This window comes from Cephus cinctus, unplaced genomic scaffold (genome assembly GCF_000341935.2).
Source record: "Cephus cinctus unplaced genomic scaffold, Ccin1 Ccin1_scaffold0227, whole genome shotgun sequence".
NCBI classification, from domain to species: Eukaryota; Metazoa; Arthropoda; class Insecta; order Hymenoptera; family Cephidae; genus Cephus; species Cephus cinctus.
In genome coordinates, this window is record NW_014332943.1 from 538,410 (window position 1) to 559,745 (window position 21,336).

At 38.6% G+C, this 21,336-nt stretch overlaps 2 protein-coding genes across 4 annotated transcripts in view; one reads left to right on the forward strand and one right to left on the reverse strand.

Moving 5' to 3' along the window:
• LOC107265523 overlaps positions 1-21,336 on the reverse strand; it is an 88,845-nt gene that overhangs the window by 60,602 nt on the left and 6,907 nt on the right. For both annotated transcript variants that reach the window (XM_025082765.1, XM_015735073.2), the window contains exons 3-4: positions 15,998-16,097; positions 13,418-13,580 (exon numbers count right to left, since the gene is read on the reverse strand). In XM_025082765.1, coding sequence (XP_024938533.1) covers positions 13,418-13,580; positions 15,998-16,097 — 263 coding nt within the window. The remainder of the gene's footprint in view (positions 1-13,417; positions 13,581-15,997; positions 16,098-21,336) is intronic.
• LOC112494023 lies at positions 17,194-21,258 on the forward strand. 2 transcript variants are annotated; one of them, XM_025082767.1, is made up of 5 exons: positions 17,194-17,529; positions 18,001-18,201; positions 18,864-19,166; positions 19,290-19,893; positions 20,735-21,258. In XM_025082767.1, the coding sequence occupies exons 1-5, from the start codon at positions 17,395-17,397 to the stop codon at positions 21,217-21,219; spliced, it is 1,728 nt and encodes a 575-aa protein (XP_024938535.1). In that variant the 5' UTR covers positions 17,194-17,394; the 3' UTR covers positions 21,220-21,258. The 2 variants fall into 2 exon arrangements, with proteins under 2 accessions (XP_024938535.1, XP_024938534.1); XM_025082766.1 differs by having other exon boundaries at positions 17,198-17,529; positions 17,983-18,201.

A 21,336-nucleotide genomic window follows, 5' to 3' on the forward strand; every position in this document is an offset into this window, starting at 1 on the left:
TAATAACGAATTCTAATAGTGTTCAACTATGTGGGATAAATCTCGTTCGATAATTTCGAAAATTTTTTATTCAGAGACGCAGTAACAAAATGCATTTCGATGCGCATGCAATTGTCAGTGGTTATCAGTGTGTCCTTTTGGTCTTCATGGAGAAAAAAATTTGTAATGCAAATTTACGTAATGCTTGTATAACACTACGATATACGTAGAAATATATTGATTAATCCACTGCTCAGGGGGTTACCAAGTGGAACCGTCTGAAATCGTCCGAATCGAACTGTACATCCTTTAAACTTTCGAAAAGGAACTATTGCAGCGTAACGTTACTTAATGAAGCTTTTCATTAATCACCACTGACTTGACGAACTTTTGCGATCGTCAGAGATCGATGCGCTTTAATGCAGCTAATATAATAAATAAGAAATAAAAATTATACTACTAAAAGACATTTTAAAATCTTATAAGATCGCCATACAATGAATGTCATTTGACAGGGACCAATTATCTGCCTTGGTACGGCGCAGCCTAATTATGAACAAACGTAAACTATCATCTAAGGGAAATTCAAAATTTCACAAATCTCATATCATAACGAACTAATCAGAAAGTTTGGAAAATTGTTATTTTAACCGGAATTATCAATATTGTATTAATCATTGTAATGAACAAAAAGAGACGAACGCCCTTTAATTAAGAAACCGCTCCCTATTCATTAATGTTGCACAGCAATCCCGCAGTATGAAGCCATAACGTTCGCCGCGTGTATAATACACTTTCCCACAATCAATATCTCCAGTGACAAAGAACGCGGGAACTTTAAATTAACGGCACTTGTCGTCTACTACTCATTAGGGGGATGCTAATGAAAGCATTTGAAATAAGTGTGCATACAGATAAATGCAGACTTGCACTTGTAATGCATCCCCATTATACAATATTCATTAAAGATTGTTTTGTTACTACGATTTTTGATAAACATTGTTATTTTACGATTGATAACCTTCTACATCAGAGGTCGTTGAGTTGTATGCCCTGAAAGTTGTGCAACGCCCGCGAAATGGCTACCGTCCATACGTGGAAGCAATTTAACGTAGCTTGGACTACGGCGCTAATCTTCGGCTTAATATAAAGATTCGCGAATCTGGTCTTGAAGGCGGATTTGGTGAGTAAACGGAATTGCCACGTGAAAACCACTTTTGGAGATATTCACATGTTTCTAGACTATATGTTATTCAAAGGATTAGATAAGAGATTGACCAACTTCAAGTATAATCTAGATTCTGACGTTTGGATGTTGTGTGATTTTATTAGTTAACCAAAGTAATTATTTTATTGGTAGCAATATGGTAAAATGTTATTTAATAAAATTATTAAATTTTTTTAAAATTGTCTAATAAACATTGAGCGAGCTTATAACATGCCTCATGGAGTATGCGTTGAAGTAGAAACATAAATGTATCAATATATTTCAAGAAATTTTATGCTATTTTCTTCTTAAAAGTGTTTTTGTAACAAATGCTCAAAGAATAATGACCTCGCACTGAGGAAAAAATATGGTCAAATTTACTATTTCTTAACTATTCTTCAGAATTCCGAAAGAACTTAACTATAATTTATAGTAAACTCAGATTTGTTACGCAAATCACAATCGTTAGTAATATTTACGACTGAATATTGTTTAGTAATAGTAAGGTTGATCAACTTCATATTTTACTATTTTTAGATGATAACATTCACCGTAAATTGTACAATTAGATATAACTTTTCCATTCTTGAGATTAACGAAGCGGTCTAGATAATTTGTTCATACATGCAAGTAAAAATTGTATTCTGAACTAATTGTTGTTAGTTGGTTTGACAATGAAATATTTGTCAGCAATTAAAAGCTATTTACGTTTTTTCCACTGCTTGAATAAGTTGCTAGGATATTTCAGTACGAAGGAATATTAAATAGTTTACTTGATTCTAAGAGTCTATATCGAAGCAGTGCGATGGATTGGACCACTAGATGCTGTATAGGTTAGTAGCTGTTATCTTTTGCTGTTTCTTTTTCAGAATTTCTGTAAAAAATAAAGTTTAGGGCTTATTGGTTCGTTGACCTGCCTCTGCTTGCGGGTATGCCGGGTCCTCTGGTGGCCGGTTGCTGTATTAGGATGAATATGGTTTTTTTTTACCATAATTATGCGACAATATTTACCCTTGACATCCATGGCTAACTATAATTACTGTCCATAGTAGATTTTAATTATTTTCGTAAGTAAATTTGACTTTTTGAAATTAGTAAATTAATTTACTATGAAGTTAGTATTTGTTACTACAATTATAACCACCAATTGCAATAGTAAACTCAAGTATGCTAAAGTAGTTTGCGCTAATGAATTTATTGTAAAAAATTCTACAAGATTGGTTTCACTAACCAATAATATTTTTACCCTGCTACATAATTAAGAATACCATCGTCTTTTTTCTTAGTGCGTAATGTGTCAGCAGAGGGCACCTTAAAATATTAATTTTTGGACGTATGACTATGAAATTACCTAAAAATTTATAATTATGACGTCATAGGCATCTAAAATATTTTCAACGAAGGGGGAAAATAACCTAATAAAAAGTATTTTTTTAAACAGGTTAACAGTGCCATCTCTTGTGAAAAAAAGGCCAGACGGCGTTCTCTTTGAGCATTTGTTACAAAAACTGTTGTATCTAGCTACTAACGAATGAGTATAAGACTCAGGGTGCTGTCCCATGTATAAAAGACAGAACAGGAACGACGGAATCGGAAAAATAGTTTGGTGGGGGTTGACCAATCATCTTCGTTCCGAAAATGTCAAACGATGCCCGGATTCGCCATGTAGAAGAAAGAACGGAAATTCGGAAAGTGTAAAAATTAATTTTCGTTCATTAAAATCAATAATAAGGACATATATTGTTAGAAAAATCATTAAATATTAATTATCTATAAGATTACATAGATTGAAATGCGAAGATTTGGAATTCGTAAAATTTCTCAAAATTTAAGGTTAAAATTTCTACCCGTTTTCTGAATAATATGGTACATGGGGAACCCGAGCATTGTTTGACATTTTCGGAACGAACATTTTCGGATTGGTCAACCTCCACCAAACTATTTTTCCGATTCCATCGTTCCTGTTCTATCTTCTATATATGGGACAGCACCCTCGCATGATTGGTGCAATCGCCTAACGGTTCATGCATTTAACTTCAGACTCATGCATTATACACATTTGTACTAGATAGATAAAATACTATTACGTCATTCTGGACAAGGCGTCAATGAAAACTGACTAGCGGAAACAATTGCTACTACCTAAGAATCAATAATTCCATGACTTCCAAGGTTACAAGCTTCACGAGAAGCAGTTGAAAGCTATCGGTGCTGTCGAATGTTTGGCTTAGGTTGCTATTTCATCCGGAAACGTGTAACTACTTTGGGCCTCTGTGAGTGTAGATCTCATAACCTTCCGAAATAGCAATTGTATGGTATTTCACCTATGTGCTCCTATTTTACTGCCACGAGAAAAGAATTTACAATTTAATAAATGTGGGGATCTTTTCCGAGGTGAGTGTGAAATGACGGACTGCAACTTTAATAATTACAAGGACGTTTATTATATAAACGAACACCCTTGCTTAGAGTCTAAATCAGAACTAACTCCTCGTTCCCCCTCTCCGCTGCTCAGCTGCAGTCACGTGACCCCACTGCCATCGTCAGGCCCGTTGCAAGCCAGGCTCGGGGCCCACTCCTACATTCGGCCATCCTGCTACTCTTCGGTCCCCGAAGAGTCGTCGTAGAGGAACGGCTTCATATAATCAGCCGCGGTGGTCGTCATCTTCGGGCCTTCGCCCTCTACAACGCTAATGACTTTGTAGCGGTTCCTACCGTTGATCTGTGAGACTTTATAGGGTTCGAGAAACTTCTTTTTGATCTTTAATCCTGGACCAAACTGCGTCCTTTTGATAGCGACCAAATCGCCAGACTTGTATTGCGTAGCCCGTTTACATTGTCGATTGTACATTCGCCGGTTCTCTTCTTGAATCTTGGTCAAATTAGCTTTGGCTAGTCTACGTAGCTCTTCACGATCATTGTCAAATAACTCAGCTGCCTCTTGCTCTATAGTCTGCATAATTCGAGGATCTTCTTTTCGTCGCATCTTTACTCCAAACATCACCTCGAACGGAGTCATTCCGACACTTCACTGATACGAGCTGTTCAAACATCTCTGCACTTGGTCAACGTAGCGGTACCATTTATCGGGATGATCCAAAGCTAGGTTCGTTAGTATGGGTATGATGATTCTGTTGATTCTTTCAACTTGACCGTTTCCTCTGGGTACTCCGGTGATGATTTTGACGTGTTTGATTCCCTCTGATTTACAATAGTCCTTGAATTCACTTGACGTAAAGGCAGTGCCTCTATCGCTGACGATACGTTGTGGATTGCCAAACGCTACTTGCTGCGACGTCAACTTGGCTATAACCTCCTTCGCGTTTGTCGTTTTTGTGGGATAAAGCCACACAAACTTTGAAAATCTGTTAACAACTACCATCAGATGATTGTACAGTTTCGACGTCAAAGTCATGGGGCCGAGATGATCGACATGATACGTTGACAACGGTACCTCCCCTTCCGGTATCGGTATAAGCTCTCCTTCTTTCTTCCCTTTCTTCTTTTCCGCTAGAATACATGGCACACAGCAACTGAACTTTTAAATCTTTTCCTTCAGCTTCGGAATGTAGAAATCTTCCTGGATGTTCTCTGCCATTTTCTTAACCCCAAAGTATGTATTTTCATGAGCTCGGCGTATGATGTCCATGTGCATGCAACTAGGAAGAGCAATCACAATCTTGTCGGCAATCTTCTTCATCAACAATTCGTTCTCCATAAGGTAATCTTCATATGGCTCCTTTTGAAGTATCTGCTTAATTACTCGCAGTCGTTCGTCCTCGTCTCGTTTCTTTTGAATTCTTTGAGTAACCGTATCATCTACAGTCAACACAGGATAGCGGCTAAGAGCATCGACGTGACGAAGGCGTGTTCCTGCGCGGTGCTCCACTTCGTACTTGAAACCTTCTAGGAACAGTGCCCATCTTGCCACTTTAGCTGCTAAGTCATGCTTGTTCAACGTTTTTCGAAATGCATCACAATCCGTGACGATTTTGAATCTGATGCCTTGTAGGTAGATCTGAAACTTCTTCAGCGCGTTGATGATGGCGAGTACTTCTAGCTCGAAGCTTCACTTCTTCTCGGCATCCGACGTTTTGCGACCCATGTAATGGACTGGGTGAAAAGCGTTGTTTGCAGTGTCCTTTTGCAATAGGATAGCCCCATATCCCATCTTACTTGCGTCTGTATGAAGCTTTGTTATCGCATTTGGTTTGTAGATTCGTAATACTGGCGCACTCGTCAACACTTCCTTCAGATCGTTGAATGATTTCTCTTGCTCTATCCCAAAGACAAACTTCTGGTTGCCCTTAAGAAGCTCAGATAAGGGACGAGCGATGATCGCGTAATCCAAAATAAATTTGCAAAAGTAGCCCGTCAGGCCAAGAACACTCTGAATATCTTTTCGACGTGTTGGCGTCGGGAACTTCTGTACTGTCTTAATCTTTTCATTGGAAGGACGGACAAAGCCACTTCCGATGATATGTCCAAGGAATTCGACCTCTTTTTCCAGGAACGCGCACTTCTTCCAGTTTATCGACAATCCTTTTTCGGCTGCTACCGCGAGGGTCTCGCAGATCCTGTCGAATGCTTCTTTTTCAACACTTCATCCACGAATCTCAAAAATGTCGTAGGGCTGTTACACAGACCAAACGGAGTCTTCGTGAACTCGTATTGCCCATCATGTGTAACGAATGACGTGTACTTTTGACTTCCTTCTTCAACTCGTACACGGAAGAAGCCGTTCTTCAAATCAAGCACCGAGAAAACTCGTGCCGTGGCCAAAGCATCGGTTTAATCTTCGATCAGTGGCATCGGGAACTGATCGCGAATGATTTTCTTGTTGAGCCGACGATAGTCGACACAAACGCGACGAGATCCATCCTGTTTCGTGATAATAACGACAGCACTTGAGTATGGGCTTCGGCTGGGCCTGACAGTACCATCATTCAACTATTCGTCAACTTGTTTTTGTAAAATCTGCTTCTCTTCCACTGACAACCGCAGTGGTTTTGCTCGCACGGGTTCTTGATCCTTCAGTACAATTTTCATCTTGACGTCAGTCTGCACCTGTTGGGTTGATGTGGAATTGTCTATCAGTCTTCCGACTTCTTCGTTGTAATGGCCTTGACCATTGATCTCACATGGTTCAATGTAATTGATCGTCAATAATTTACTTGCCGCCCATCCCGCAGCATCTTCGTCTACCCGACTATCATGTTGCGCACTTTTTCCATCTTCAATTCTGCGCTCCAAACTTTCGTCACTAACTATCGTAGGCAACTTTCGAATCGTCGTTTGTTCTCCGATTATATGAATGTTCATTTGCCTTTGCACATGTTTTCCCAAGAGCATCTTCCCGTCCATTGCGTCTATCGGAATGACATACACTTCATTGGTGTAAACTTCACTATGAATCGTCAACTCGGCCTTGAAGACACCGGCTGCCTTGCTTCGTGCGTTTCCAAACCCTTTGAATATCCGTGTTATTGGCTGCAGGGCTGGACTACCAATCTTAAAATACTCGTCTTCTCGCAGAAGAGTCTTGGAGCAACCTGTATCTAATATCGCCAGTATATCCACCTCGTTGATTCGAACTGTGACTATATCATCGTCAGCTGCCACCCGATTAACCTTGTCCTCTCGTCTGTCAGGTTTTACTGAATATTCACATTTCGTTGAAATATGCCCAAATTGGTCACATCGGAAACATTTTGGACCTTTGTCCTTGTGGGGACATTCTTTCACTTCATGGTCTGGTGATCCGCATGCAAAACAACGAGCTTTCTTCGCCGTCAATTGTTTCGCATCCTTTTTCTCTCTTGCATCCTTTTTATCTTTACTCCATTCAGCCCTTGAATCCGCTTTACCTGTTGGCTTCTTTCGACCTGAATTTTCACGCATACGATCGTAAAGTTCTAGATTTTTCTTCACCTCGTCGATCGTTCGCGAGTTGTACAAAATATGTTTGTTTGCTTCATCATCCGGAATTCCATCAATAATGTATTGGATGAGAGCCTCATCTTCTACGTAACCTTGATTTGCAATATTTGCATCGCATAGACATATTGACGCGGAGTCTCATTGGTTTGTTGTTTTCGTTTCTGCAACTGCGTATGAATAACCGCACTGTTGACCTCTACTTCAAATTCTCTGACGAGGCAATCTTTAAAAACCCTCCACGTTGTCAGACCTCGCTGTAGAGCGATAAATTGTTTTGCCGATCCGCGAAGCATCTTCTTTCCGTAGATTACTTTCTGCAGGTCGCTCCATCCCAGCAGGACGCTCGTATCTTCGAACTCGTCTATCCACTTGTGGATTGTCATTTTATCATCACCAGTAAACACAGGAATACTTCCTTCGACATCCTTAATAGTAAACGTACTTCCCATGTGATTGTCCTGCGCTGTTCCTCGTCCGCTAGGCGTATCACGCCGACGATCTGCCAGCACTCGCGCTTCATCTTGAGGTTCGTCACTTTCACTACCCGATTGCTGAGTCCTTCGTCCTATTGGATCCTGTAGAAGCGAACCGCGTGTTCCTAACTGTCGACGACTGGTATTTTCTAGTGGTTGTTTATCACAGTGTTGCCTCCGAATTCGAAAACTGCTTGCTGGTTGCTGCATGTTGAACCGCGTGTTCTTAACTGTCGACGATTGGTGTTTTCTAGTGGTCGTTTATGACAGTGTTGCCTGGAAATTCGAAACCTGCTTGCTGGTTGCTGCATGTCAACTTTGTCTCCATCGACATTGTTCGGGTTCTCCTCACCTGATAAATCAAGTTCTGAGTCTTCGTCACAATCTTCTTTCGCTTTTCGTAATCGATCTTCCAGCACTTTCTTTTTTCCCATTACCGATAAATTCATCTTTTTCAATTCTTCCCGAAGCTGCTGCACCGTCATTTTCTCGATCGGTATCTCCGATACTTGAGAATCTACATTACCGACGTTTTGTCTATTTCCGGTTTCCTGCGTGTTGTCACCCCCGAGATTAGGTAATTGACCGCCGTTTTCGCTCGTCGCACTAAAGTAACCTGCGCCATCTTGATAGCCTTCTCCATCGTCCTCGGCGACTCTCTTTTTTCTGTCTTTGCGTGGTGGTGGCGTCGTACCCATTCTTTCACACTTGACAACTTTACTCGCCACTCAAAATATACGCGACAACTTTAACGTTTTTACTTTTCAGTTGACTCGATATGATCGACCCACACTATTTCAATACCGTTCTCTCACGTATTGTCTGCAAACTTCACGAAGACACTGTCTCTCACACAACTTACGACGCACTCGACGAACGACGTGACTTTCTTCGTACAACTGCCCCTTCACGCGACTGTATTTTCTATGCGATTTTCGACGCACAACGACGCACAACGACGAACAACGCAACTTTCGTCGTACAACTGTATTTCCACACGACTGTATTTTCTATGCGACTTCCGACGCACAACGACGAACAACGCAACTTTCGTCGTACAACTGTATTTCCACACGACTGTATTTTCTATGCGACTTCCGACGCACAACGACGAACAACGCAACTTTCGTCGTACAACTGTATTTCCACACGACTGTATTTTCTATGCGACTTCCGACGCACAACGACGAACAACGCAACTTTCGTCGTACAACTGTATTTCCACACGACTGTATTTTCTATGCGACTTCCGACGCACAACGACGAACAACGCAACTTTCGTCGTACAACTGTATTTCCACACGACTGTATTTTCTATATACAGTGTACACAACGAACTGTAATGGACGCTGTGTTGCGGGTTTGATCGATACGCACACGACTTCGACAGAATTATGCTACGCGCGACAACTTTTGCGGTGCACAACGTTTTGCACGCTCAATCAAAATCCACGCAACGTTTTGACGACTTCAATTTTCTTGATCCGCTCGCTAGACGTGTCGCGACGAGTAATGGCTAACGCATTCGTGTTTGCTTGCGACTCGACACTGCGATCGTTTCAATCGTGCAACTTTTCAACTTCACCGTATTTCACACTCTGTTATCGGCCTCGATCCCGGACGAGCCCCCAACTGTGGGGATCTTTTCCGAGGTGAGTGTGAAATGACGGACTGCAACTTTAATAATTACAAGGACGTTTATTATACAAACGAACACCGTTGCTTAGAGTCTAAATCAGAACTAACTCCTCGTTCCCCCTCTCCGCTGCTCAGCTGCAGGCACGTGACCCCACTGCCATCGTCAGGTCCGTGGCAAGCCAGGCTCGGGGCCCACACCTACATAAATATAAGAAGGTGCTACTGGCGGGATCGCAACACGTGACTTTCTCATCACGATTGTTACTAGCATCACGTTACGGTTGTGAAATTACTTGAAGTTAAGAATTGAGTTATGTAGAGTTGAAATAGAGAATTCTTTTAGTTTAGTCAGTTTTTTATTGAGTTGTATCTATTATATCTACGTCTAGATATTGACGTATACTGTGGAGACTTTTCTATTGGCTCTCATGAAACTGGTCAAAAAAAAGGTCTATACACTGCAGACTATCGATAGAATTTTTTTTTATTTTTCATATTTAAGGTAAAGGCCAGAACGAATTGATGTTTTGGTGTCAATTACAATATCAAAACTACATTTTATACACAGAAGACACACACCAAATTTCATTACGATCCGTAGCCTCTTTGGAAAGTTAATGTGTTTCGGATAGAATTTACCACAAATAGATAGAAATGAGTGAATGTTTTTTTTTTTAGAATCTAAGACCCTCAAAACATGTATTTCCATCAAAATCTGGGAGTCGATGTTTTTTTGGATTGCAATACTTTGTTACATACTTTGTATGTGATGAGAAAGTAAAAATTGTGTAATTGTGAATCCGCAGTTATTTTCAAACACTAAAGATATTCAGTAAAAATAGTGAATCCATTAAACAACAATACATAAAATAAGACACTAGACTGGTAGTGTTCCATAAACATAACTATATTTTTGTATAGTATACCCGCAGGAGTTTCGCAGTTTATCTCAATTTTTGTTCGATAACTCCAATACCACGTAATCCCGCGTCCGATTCCTGTAATGGAGAAACAGTGTATCTGAAGTTCGGGTACCATCAACGAGGTAACTTCCTTTTTTTCGAGGGTAGTATCAAACTAGCCAATTTGGAAAACTACTGAGCAAAACTTACCACTTTGCTCTCGGGGTGCGAAAACATTCTGCAACTCCCGGCGCTGATAGTAGCTTGGAAAATAGGGGAGTTTAGCGAGGGCAAGATGAGGGTAAGTTTTTGGGGCAGGGACATTTGATTCGCTATCTCGGCACGGGATGGAATAAAAGCAGAATCACACGAAGTGGGTGACGCCAGATGGTTGCATTTAAAAATAGACGGGAAGAAGAGACGGAATAAGGGTTGAAAATAATAATAAAAATGAAAACAATCCATAAGAAATAAAAATAGCACCCTTATCTAGACAAAAGAAATTCACTCACAAGGATATATAGAAAATGAGCTGAAATTAGAAATCGCTAGGGATATATGTATAATGAGTAGTAAGTAGTCATAGAACCATCCTTTATATCGTGTATACGTATACGGGGTAAGAGCCCGCGAGTGCCACTTAGCCCTTAGACATTATGGTCGTCAATTACTTCGAGAGTCCTCATTTCCATGGAAAATGCCTCCGTTTTCTGGCTATACCGTAAAAGGAGCGAGGGGGGAGGAGATGTGCGGGAACGATCGTAGGTGGTTGGAGATACATAGGGACAGACTAAGGTAACATCCCTTATTCTTCTCTTTATTATCCCATCTTCGTGCCCTTTTAACAATCCCAGCAATTACCTCAAAAAGCTTGTATTTTCGTCACAGGTGAATATCGCGGGAGGATAAACTCCCTATAAGATACTGTTTCAGGGGTAGACACCCTCGTAATTGTACAATTATAACGCACTGGATAGAAACGAAAAAAGGAAGGCCCGTCGTACCATTTGCATATATATATCAGGTATACCGTAAGGTTGGGGTATGCAATTGCACAAGGGTAGATATATAAAATATTTTCGATTTGGTACAAGGGGTGATTTATCTTTCGTTAAAGTCCTACGATGCGACTTTGTCAAGTGGTAGTCTTGTTGAAAGCGGTCCAGATAAAAAAAAAGCATTAATATTAATGCTGACCTTGCAATTTGCAGCCGAAGAATGTTGAGCCGTATATTCGTCCGATCATTAAATCTTGCTGAGCGAGAGACAACTTCAAAGAGAATATTGTTACCTATGCTACCAACAATAGGACTGCCTACCCACCACTGTACCAATAACTTACCTATTTCTACCATCTTTCTTTTCGAGTTGAAAAGATTTCTTACGTTTCTTTTCGTTACGCTCTGTATAATAAATCCTAGTTTTATATACCGTTATGAGACCAGCTATTTATGCTTATCATTTTACGACCACTAGAAGCCCTTGGGCATTTTTATTGCAAACATTGTCAGGAATAAAATATTTTTTTTTTACCATCGAATGTTTTTTTCTGTAAGTTTTCTAGCGTTTTTTTTTTTTTTTTTTCATTGAGCGTGATATTCACCTGAGACCTGAGGTAAAGATTTCTTGATAAGAATTTTTCGTACGTGAACTTTCGAGTAGATAACAATTTTGCCAGATCTTTATGATTACTTATGGACAAGGGAGGGAAATATGGGAACAGGGAAGATGAAAATAAAAATATTTGGCAGCTCGTGAAAATCGAGCTCAAGAATTATTGGACTTAAAGTCCTATAAAGATGGCAAAAGTCTCTCACCGACGAATGGTGTAAATCCGATTATAGGAAATTTTCACAAGTTAGCAAAGCGGTGTGCCGTGCGATAAAAGTTAGCAGCAGGTATGAACTATGATATGACAAGCTTCCATATTTTTATGTTTTTCTTGTCGCAAAAATTCTCTGCATCGACTGCGACGCTAAGCTATCCAACTATGTCAGATTTGATAAAACACCAATAGTATAAACTGTAAGCTACAACAAAAATACTGACATCTTACACAGCAAGCATTACAACTTTTATTTTTATTTATGGGCAGCTTATAGTATATCAATAGAAATTATAAACTGTTATACTCTCCAGATCGCATTGCGCACGTGCAGTATATATTAAATTCAAATATTTATCCCTTTTTTCAACCCATCTTATAGTCACTTCTGTATGTACACATTTATAATATTAATAATGGAGCTGCAGTATGAAATTATAAATATTTATAGAGGCTGTGTGTAAAATCAGAATTAGTTCACATCAGGCATACCAACTGCATCATCTTACAATTAGATGTAGTAAACATAAGGTAAACGGCCCAGAGAGTGATACTCGAAGAGCGGCCATGTCGGATTTTTGCTATTTATTCACGTGTGATATAGTCAAACTGAAATCTAAAGATTTCAACACATGCGTTAAAGCCTTCCGAACGAGATTCACCTATTATACAAGTGAAACAATTAAGGTTTATTAATAAAATTATTGTTTGAATAGCGCTTCTTTGCTAGTGGGGTTTCTAACACTGGGGAAACACGCATGCGTAGTTTGTGATCCTTGCGTGTACCCGATGTGTGACCCCCTTGGAGCAATTTATGACGCCTGTATGTATTTACTTTTTGCCACTTCCGAATATCCCCATACAAACGAGTGTCAATAACACAGCAACACAGCAACACCACCTGAATTATGTGACGCAATTGATCCCGCGAATTTGAACAAACATCTAACCAAAAGTTAAATAATTTTTTATCCCATCGATAGTCTGGTTCCTGCTGAAAATCTTCACACCATTTTTATGTCGTTTTATACTTACCTGACGAACAAAATTTACAACGACGTAGTTCGTCGCAGACCCTGCCACCGTGTAGCACTGCCGCTGCGGAGCCACTGAGACGCGTACCGCACTATTCACTGGTCAATTTCTATTCTAAAATATTTAATTTAAAATAGCGTGTTTCTCCAATAATAAAACGTGAAAAACGCTTTTTAATTAGCCGATAATTAAATTACTATTCGACAAAAACAAACGCCGCCCCCCCCCCCCTGTCTTTAGCTAAAGTAGCAGTATAAGATGAAGAGTAGTAGGTAGTTTTAGTCGAAGGGTTGTTTTCTCCCTGGTGTAACCTTATTCAAATACACTTGAAAGCTGAGAGGACTTTGAATTCCAATCCCAGCTAACCTCTGGGGTAACCCGTCCCGACAACAATACAAGAGAACCGGCCGTGACTTACATCTTGAGCTGAGAGAACGCGAGTCGCAGGTTGAATTGTCACAGTCCCTGAGTGTGGACGATGATGTAAGGATTCGGTCGTGTCGTACCTGGAGCATATACCCCTGTACCAGGATATTTGTCTCGATCCACTCCTCCTGTTCCGGTATTTCCTCCATACGTGCCTGAAAACAGAATAATAGAATAAATCTAGTCTCATTCATTCATATCTAACAACAATGGAGTATCGTTAAGAGAGAATAGAAGATGACCTATAAAAAATCCTTATAAGAGAAAATTCTTTAAAGAGCAATATTCTAAAGTCGTATATTTCATTTTCACGACCTATTTCAGTCTGTGAAATATTAAAAATTCGTGCCGGCACGTACGCTGGTCACGTTTTGAATAGACAGCACAACGTCAGCGCCATCTTCAAACCATTTCCACTACTCGTATCACGTATCCCATTATGGTGCCGTGCGTCAGTTTGACAAAGCTTCGACGGCTTCGCAATAGTGAAATGATATTCGCAGTATCAAGCATAAAATTTCTGATTGGTAGGATGTTGTTTCGCTCGTGGAAATGTAGGATTCTATGAATCATTGAAATCTGCAGAATGCATCAACAATATCTTGATTAACGTATTAGTGACGAAGCAGTGGCGTGTGTCGAAGTTTAAAGAGATCCCACGAGATTTCAGAAAATCTTCGTGATGACTAACTGGTATGTAGAATGTGTGTAGAATGTATGATACATGTGTCTGTGAAAAGAAAATGGCTGAAGTGGTTCTCGATATTCAAAAACTCATTGAATTTGTCAAGAGGAAAGTATCCATACCTATTCAAAAAATGGCAGCTACTTTGAGTGGGTTGATTAGGGTCTAGTCTTTTGCAGGTATAATCTAACATAATTCTACTTATGACAACGCATTATAATATATTTCAGACATCTTCTATAATCAGGGCTATGTTAACTTTTCATATACACATGTTTGTAAGAATTCATGTCTGTCAATGAAAGCAGACGTTGTCTTTGAATTTTAATCAATCAAAGAAGCTATTTCCGAATGAGTGATCGCGGTACGTAACACGATTTTGGATTATTTTGTACAGTGTAGTGTAGTAGTATAATCGCTTCAACAGTGAAGGGTATTGAGTTGCTACATTTATCAATGTCAATCTTCTAGCGAAATTTCAGAGCAGCTATCTTGAACGGGAGAAAGTATATCTAGGAAATAGAGTCTTTATGTGCTCAATGTCTAGTAACCGTCAAATCTTTGAAACGAACAATAAATTTTATTTTCTGGGCTAGTTCCAAAGATTCTACCGGTTTAAATAAAAAGATACTAAAACTCTGCTCAATATTATTCAAAAGCTCTTCATAAAATTTCTCCATGTTTTACATATACATATACTATTATGTTGACTCTGATGCTATCTGCACACTATTTTTGCACCTCTGCTGCACCTCTACCGTACATATGTATATAGGTATAGACGTATACGTAGCAACTCTTGTTTTCGCGCGAACCAAACTACGCGACGCAGGTAGAAGCATGCAATTTTTACGAAGACCTAGCAGCATGTTTAATACCTGCAAGTTTTACCTACTGTTGGATAGCGTAAGGCATGAGTCGGCTTCACAAGATTTGCCATCCCTAGCTTATGCTAACTCTAAAATCTTTACTGCTCTAGGAGTATCTATCAAAATTCTCTAGGCGATCTGGTTGTCGATCCCGATCCATTGTTCCAAAACTATTATATACCAGTCTTTCTTGCAAATCTTAAGAACCGCATAATTCAGGGGCTTCATAGGAAACATACGAGGGTGTTTCTTGACGCACTTATTTGCAGATGTTACCGACAGTCATTAAGTTTATTCCCATTAACGGTTACGTGGTATTCAGATTAATGCTTCCAGACATCCAGTAAGTGAACACGTTTTTGACATCATCTTTTTTTGAGATTCTACCCCTCCCATTAGCCTGTAGAACGTCAGAAACCCACTATAGTAACTTGAACTCTGACAAGAACTTGGAGAAAAAGTTCGAAAACGAAAAATACATTAAAGAGGAGCTGCAAATACTTTCTAAATCCATGTAGTTAGCTCTGGGCAACACTAAAGAAAAGTTAAAAATATTTCCATATTTGCTCAAGTTTTGTCTGCAATACTGATTCAACCATTGAAAATTTTGAAAAATATGACTTCGTAATCGTAATCAGCGACCTCAAATACCCTTAGAAACACTTGATTTACAAAAATAAAAAATTGTCTATTTCTGCTTATCCTCCGTCGCCAGAAAGCCACAGTAGTAACTCGGAACTTGACGAGAACTTTGTATAAGATCTTGATATATGTATAATTTTTTGCGGCAAATCTACTGATGTTTTTTTTACCTCATTTATAAACGTTAAAGTACTGAAAAGAACCTAGCACTCAACACTGCGATCTTTACCTTTATTATATGCAAGGAAACTATGTATATGTATAAATTTCATTTTTATTTTACAGTATTGTTCATACTCCCGAGAACACCTTTTCTAATTTGCTATACAATAGCTTATAATTAAAAAATAATTGTAGCCCTCGGGCATTTACTTACCTTATCGCAAAGGCTATTCCCAGTGCAAGAATCAGTGGCAATAGCGTCGAAATACACGCCAAAAAAACCGTCTGCATGTCCGAAAACGCCGCCAGTATACCTGCGCACAAAGGAATGGCACTTTAGAGGAGACCCTAGGAATATCTCAATGGAGGTAATTGCTGTGCAAGCTCTCGAGGATCCTTTGTACTTCAACCGGACAAGTCGCCCTGTCAAGCTTCTTAGCTTTATCGTATTTGCTGATACAAACGATCGCTAGTTAATCGGCTATATCCTGTCAAATTGGTTAGTATTATTTGTTATTAGAACAGAATGGAAACCTATAGAGAGAGATCGATATCTTTTACGACAATGAATAATGATACCGTATGGCGAGACGCAGTACATACAACTTTTTTCCGTTTACTTTTTCTTTATGCCAAGTAAATATGTCTGTTAATACCTTCGGTAACTTTCAGGACATACTTTGGTTCTATCTTCTATTTTGTTTTTACTTAACCAAAACTTTTTCCCACTGCACTTAAGGGCAGTGTCAGTATTGTGTAACTTTTTTTTTATTTGACAGATACTGATAGTCTGCCTCTTGAACAGAAAAACTGGGGAAAGAGGCGTCTATGGATGAATTAATTGTTTTTTTTTTTGTTGACACATTTATATTTGTACCTGATACAAAATTATTGTTGTATGTAAAATTGTTGCTTTCACGTTATCTTTATACATAGGACCTTAATTAATCTTAAAGAATCTTTATGACTTTGTAGAATTTTAATATTTATAGTCTTCTACATGTATGTGGCTGTTTTTCAAGTCTTATGTATCGTGCATGGTCGTTAATAGTAATAAAAATAACGTCGGTTGCCAAACTGAATGCAGGAATTGAAACCTGTGAGCCGAGAGAAGTTCGCCACAATGCACACATCGCGGTGCACATGCCTGCGTGCAATATTCAGGTGGATAACGCGAACTTGGTATCACTTCCGGTACGGTTGCAAATCTAATTTATCAGAAATGATTATTTGGATTCGTCAATATTTTTTTTTATCATGGATTTCACATATATGCAAATTTGAATAAAATAAATAATAGTAACAAACATAGTTGTTAGCTCTGTATAATATTAAAGCAGAAGTTTGTAGCAGAATGTTGTATGCAATTAAACCGTCTGTCTGTATATTATAGTATGCGCATCCTTGAATTTACATGTATTAGCACTTAAGATTAGGACTCGTTGCCATGTTAAGGGGACAGACATTGCAATTTTATTGCAATGAGTTCGTCAACTGTTGCGAGTGCAAGTTTGCTCCACTGAAAAATTGTCACGTCACGTCGAAAATTGAATTATAAAACGCTAGTGAAAATTGAAGTATAATGAGAAGCTACAAGTTTCATATAAAAACATGGAATGCTGGACCGATGATCAACTTCTTAAACTCGTTCGACTCTACTCACGATTTCCTAACCTTTGGGATCATAATGAACCTTCTTACGACGATTTGCCTAGCAGATATTATTCGTACTCTCGGATTCTTCAGGTAAAGTTAAAAAAAAAGAAAACTTTCTTAATAAAGTTACGAACTCTACCACGTTCAAATTTATCAGTTTTTAATAAAGTCGAATGAAATACTATTAATAACATTAAAATCAATATTCAACAATTCCAGTGAAATTATTCCAATTGAAAAGTACTGAATTAATTGCAATGTTGAACGTAATTACAAATATACAATTAGTGCACAGTGTACATAACAAATATATATATGTTAATCTGGAAAATTACTCAATTTATCGACGAAAGTCAAATACCAGACTGCGTATGAAAATATTTCTAGCAATACGTACAAGTTTTCTCAATATCAATTTTTTAAATAGAAAATGGCGATCTTCGCTGAGACACGACTCGCATCAGATCTAATCCAGAATCTAGCCTCGTTGGGCTCTCTTTGGTGCTATCGGCTATTCGATGTGAATGCCAATTTTATTCATAGGGTCTTTGCATGCCCGAGCACGTGACGGTCAGCGACGTGCTTTCGCAACTACGGAAATTGCGGAGAATCTACGTTTCGGAATTGCGGAGAATGGATGTGGCCCTCAAGAGCGGAAGGATTTGCCAACCTGGAGTCGTATGGTTCGAGGTTATGCATCGCTTCCTCTACGATCATTTGGATGCTGATGAGAGACTCGCGAGATCCTCGAACATTAGCATCGTGAGTTATTTCGCTTAATCTGGTAATGTATTGTATGTGAACTCTTTTACAATTTACGATGGGATTCCACAGTAACAAAGTTCATTAGTTTTTTACATGACATCATTAGCGTACTATATCCCGTGATGTTTATATATATATTTATATGCCCTTCGTATAGTTTGAGGACAGGGTACCATAAAGCGGCGTCCGCAATAGCGAATTAATGCGTTTTTATAAAAGAAAAATAAAAAGAAAACTAAACCCTAGGACATCACAGCATGGGAATTCTATCCTATTCTAACCTAACCTAACGTAATCCTTTCTAAGCCCCTCACAGCTCCGGGTGCTTAGTCTTTAAAAAATTTCAACAAATTTGGTGTGGCTTTATGGTCCTCAAAAGAGCCACATGTCGTAAAAATAGCCAATACGTAAGGGAAATCGTCTCCAAAATAATCCAACACTAAATTTATAAGTACTGATACAGCAACTATAATGATAAATAAACGTCAAAAAAATGATCCGTGCTTCAAAAATAGCGTTGTCTAATCTGCGTTTTAAAAAATAGTCTAAACAAGGGTAACAAGGGTAAACAAGGGTAGTCTAAACACCTTACAAGTAATTCTAGTAGTAACAACCCTAAGAAATCTGTCCTCGACAACTGACGTGTTTTTCCCCGTTAGCACTCAAGAGGTAGCAGCAGCCACTCCTGGCCCACTTGCTCGAGTCAAGGGGCGAGTCAGTGCTGTGAGAAAGAAGAGAAAGCTGAGATTTTCCAAGAAAATTCGTCGGATCAGCGCAGAGCACAAAAAGGTCATATTTTTTTTTTACGAGCACCGACCACTCTCCCATTGGCAAGGATGAACACCGTATATGAAATAACAAAAAGGAAGGGGACGAATTTGGATAGCGAAAAAAAATCTGATGATAACTCAAAATGTATTCAGTGTAAAGTATTTTGTGAAGAGCCAAATATACAGGGGAAGGTAGGTCGTTTAAGAGAGGCCTTATGTTGAAAACTTGTTGCATAACTTAATTGAAAGGAAAAAAATTCAAAGTTACTACTTCAGGTAAAGTAACTAAATGATCCAAACGTACTTTTATTGCAGAAAAGGAGACACGTTGCTTGTCCGGGTACTCTGCGCATTAGATGCAAAGATAAGTTTCATGTTGATAATTTGGATAAGGATCAGTTATCATCTAGAGTGTCATGCTCAAAGGACGACGGGCGACCTTATCACGAGATGTCAAGAACTGTTTGTAGGAATGAAGGACCATCCAAGTGTCGCTCTTGCGAGGAACGTGAAAAGAACATTCAGATGAATAAAGTGATCGAGAGTTGTATTTCGGCAGCCAGAAAATCCTTGTCAAATATTCGTCAACAACGTCCTGAATTGGATGAACATTTAATATCTAGGACTCTACAGAAAAAGGATTCTGCAGAGAAGGATGAAGATGTACAAAATTCATCCTGCGTATCAAGATCTCGTCATGAGAATACTAAAAATGTTGTAAAATGTCCCAAGGAAGAGACTAAAGTCATTTGTCTAGGGGATGACATGGAGGATCATCTGTCGACTATATTGAATGACACTACAATAAAATTATGTCCCGTCGATATTATATGCAATTCCGATGCGTCGAGATGGTCCTCTTGTAAAAGTTGTTCAGAGCCAACTAAATCAGTAAAACTACCAATATTCGCTAAAAAAGGTAAGTTTAATATATATAAAATATCAGGTACAAAAAGATTACATTATAAATCTTAGAAAAATTTCAAGCAGATACAAATGTTGTGTAATTACAAAATTTTGTTTCACGATCCAATCAATAGTTTCGTAAAGATTACTACGTACAATCCTGTACGTAGGGACAATAAATCCGACACTTATCCTAGTAAGATCTAGTGACAAATTTATGAAAATTAATCGCTTACTTAACGTAAGGATTGACAAACGGAAGACAAAAGAAGCCGCTGGAAAGATGTGAACGATGAAAGCCTTTCTCTGGTTTCTATCGTGGTACTCTCTAACGAGTTCAAGCGCCGGAGGGATCTCTGAGAGTCCTTAGCAGATTCTACAGGTGCCATAGGAAGGAGGTAAGAATCGAGGACTTCCACCGAAACCGAATCAGAAGTAACGTCGAAAGAAATTGAAATATTTTCATAATTTGACGTCGTAAGGAATTCAATAAATATTTATTTCATGTTACTGCCTCATTTCACATCCATGCAGAATTATTTTGCTTGTCGAATAAGCTTGAAAATGGCGGCCAAGAGTCATGTTTAAAGTGTATGGTATTTCTAAGAAGTTTGTACCACTATTTTACTAAAAATGAAGAAAAAGAGATAAAATTAGCTTGTTCTCAAATTTTGAACAAAGTAAAGAATAATTTAAATTATATGAATAGATTGCTACATCTGCGTCTGCTTGAAATTACGTCGTTTTCATTTCGACACGAAGTTCCTTTTTTTTTTGTTCACTCTGTACTTTTACTGGTTCCTTTATTTTCCATTCCATAAGTTTCAGACGTTTTTTTTCCTTTTTGGTTTTAGGGAATGCCGACAGTTTACAAGAAGTTCTGGAAATGGCGAGAATCGAATTGCAGGATGCTGGAACATTATACAATGATAATAGTAAACTTATTAGAGGCTCGCGAGATGGCTTACAGGTTGCGGAAGAGATAAATAAAGAATATGATTGGTTCGGGACGGAAGTGGCAACTGCGCTAAAAAAGACTGACAGGCAGAGAGCGATAAAACTTAAGGAATTGATCTTGGAAACTTTGCACACTACAGAATCTAGGGAAGTGGATAATGCATCTGAGTTAAAGTATAATGCGCTGTCCAATGTGAATTCTAAAAAAATAAGGATTTCCGCTGAGCTAAAGGAACCTCGTTATTCTTCTGAATCAATAAATCCAATTCAAGAATTAGAAACGGAGAACAGAGTCCCTGTCTTAGATTCGTTAAGAGATATACCAAATTCTGAAGAACAACTAGGAGATGATCTAAATCCACTAACAAAAAACACAACTTAAAAAATTAATTCATAAAAACTAAAAGAATAAGACTTTTGAAAATGATATAGAATTCAATAAAGTTCACAAAAGACTAAAAATAAATAATCCAAAATATCACAATCCGTTAGGTGGACT

Bases quoted from the DNA above. Each gene is read 5' to 3' on its own strand.
- LOC112494023 (XM_025082766.1), top strand. From the start codon at position 17,395: ATGGAATGCTGGACCGATGATCAACTTCTTAAACTCGTTCGACTCTAC. The intron at 17,530-17,982 runs GTAAAGTTAAAA...TTTTATTCATAG, and splicing joins CGTACTCTCGGATTCTTCAG to GGTCTTTGCATGCCCGAGCA. The intron at 18,202-18,863 runs GTGAGTTATTTC...TTTCCCCGTTAG, and splicing joins GATCCTCGAACATTAGCATC to CACTCAAGAGGTAGCAGCAG.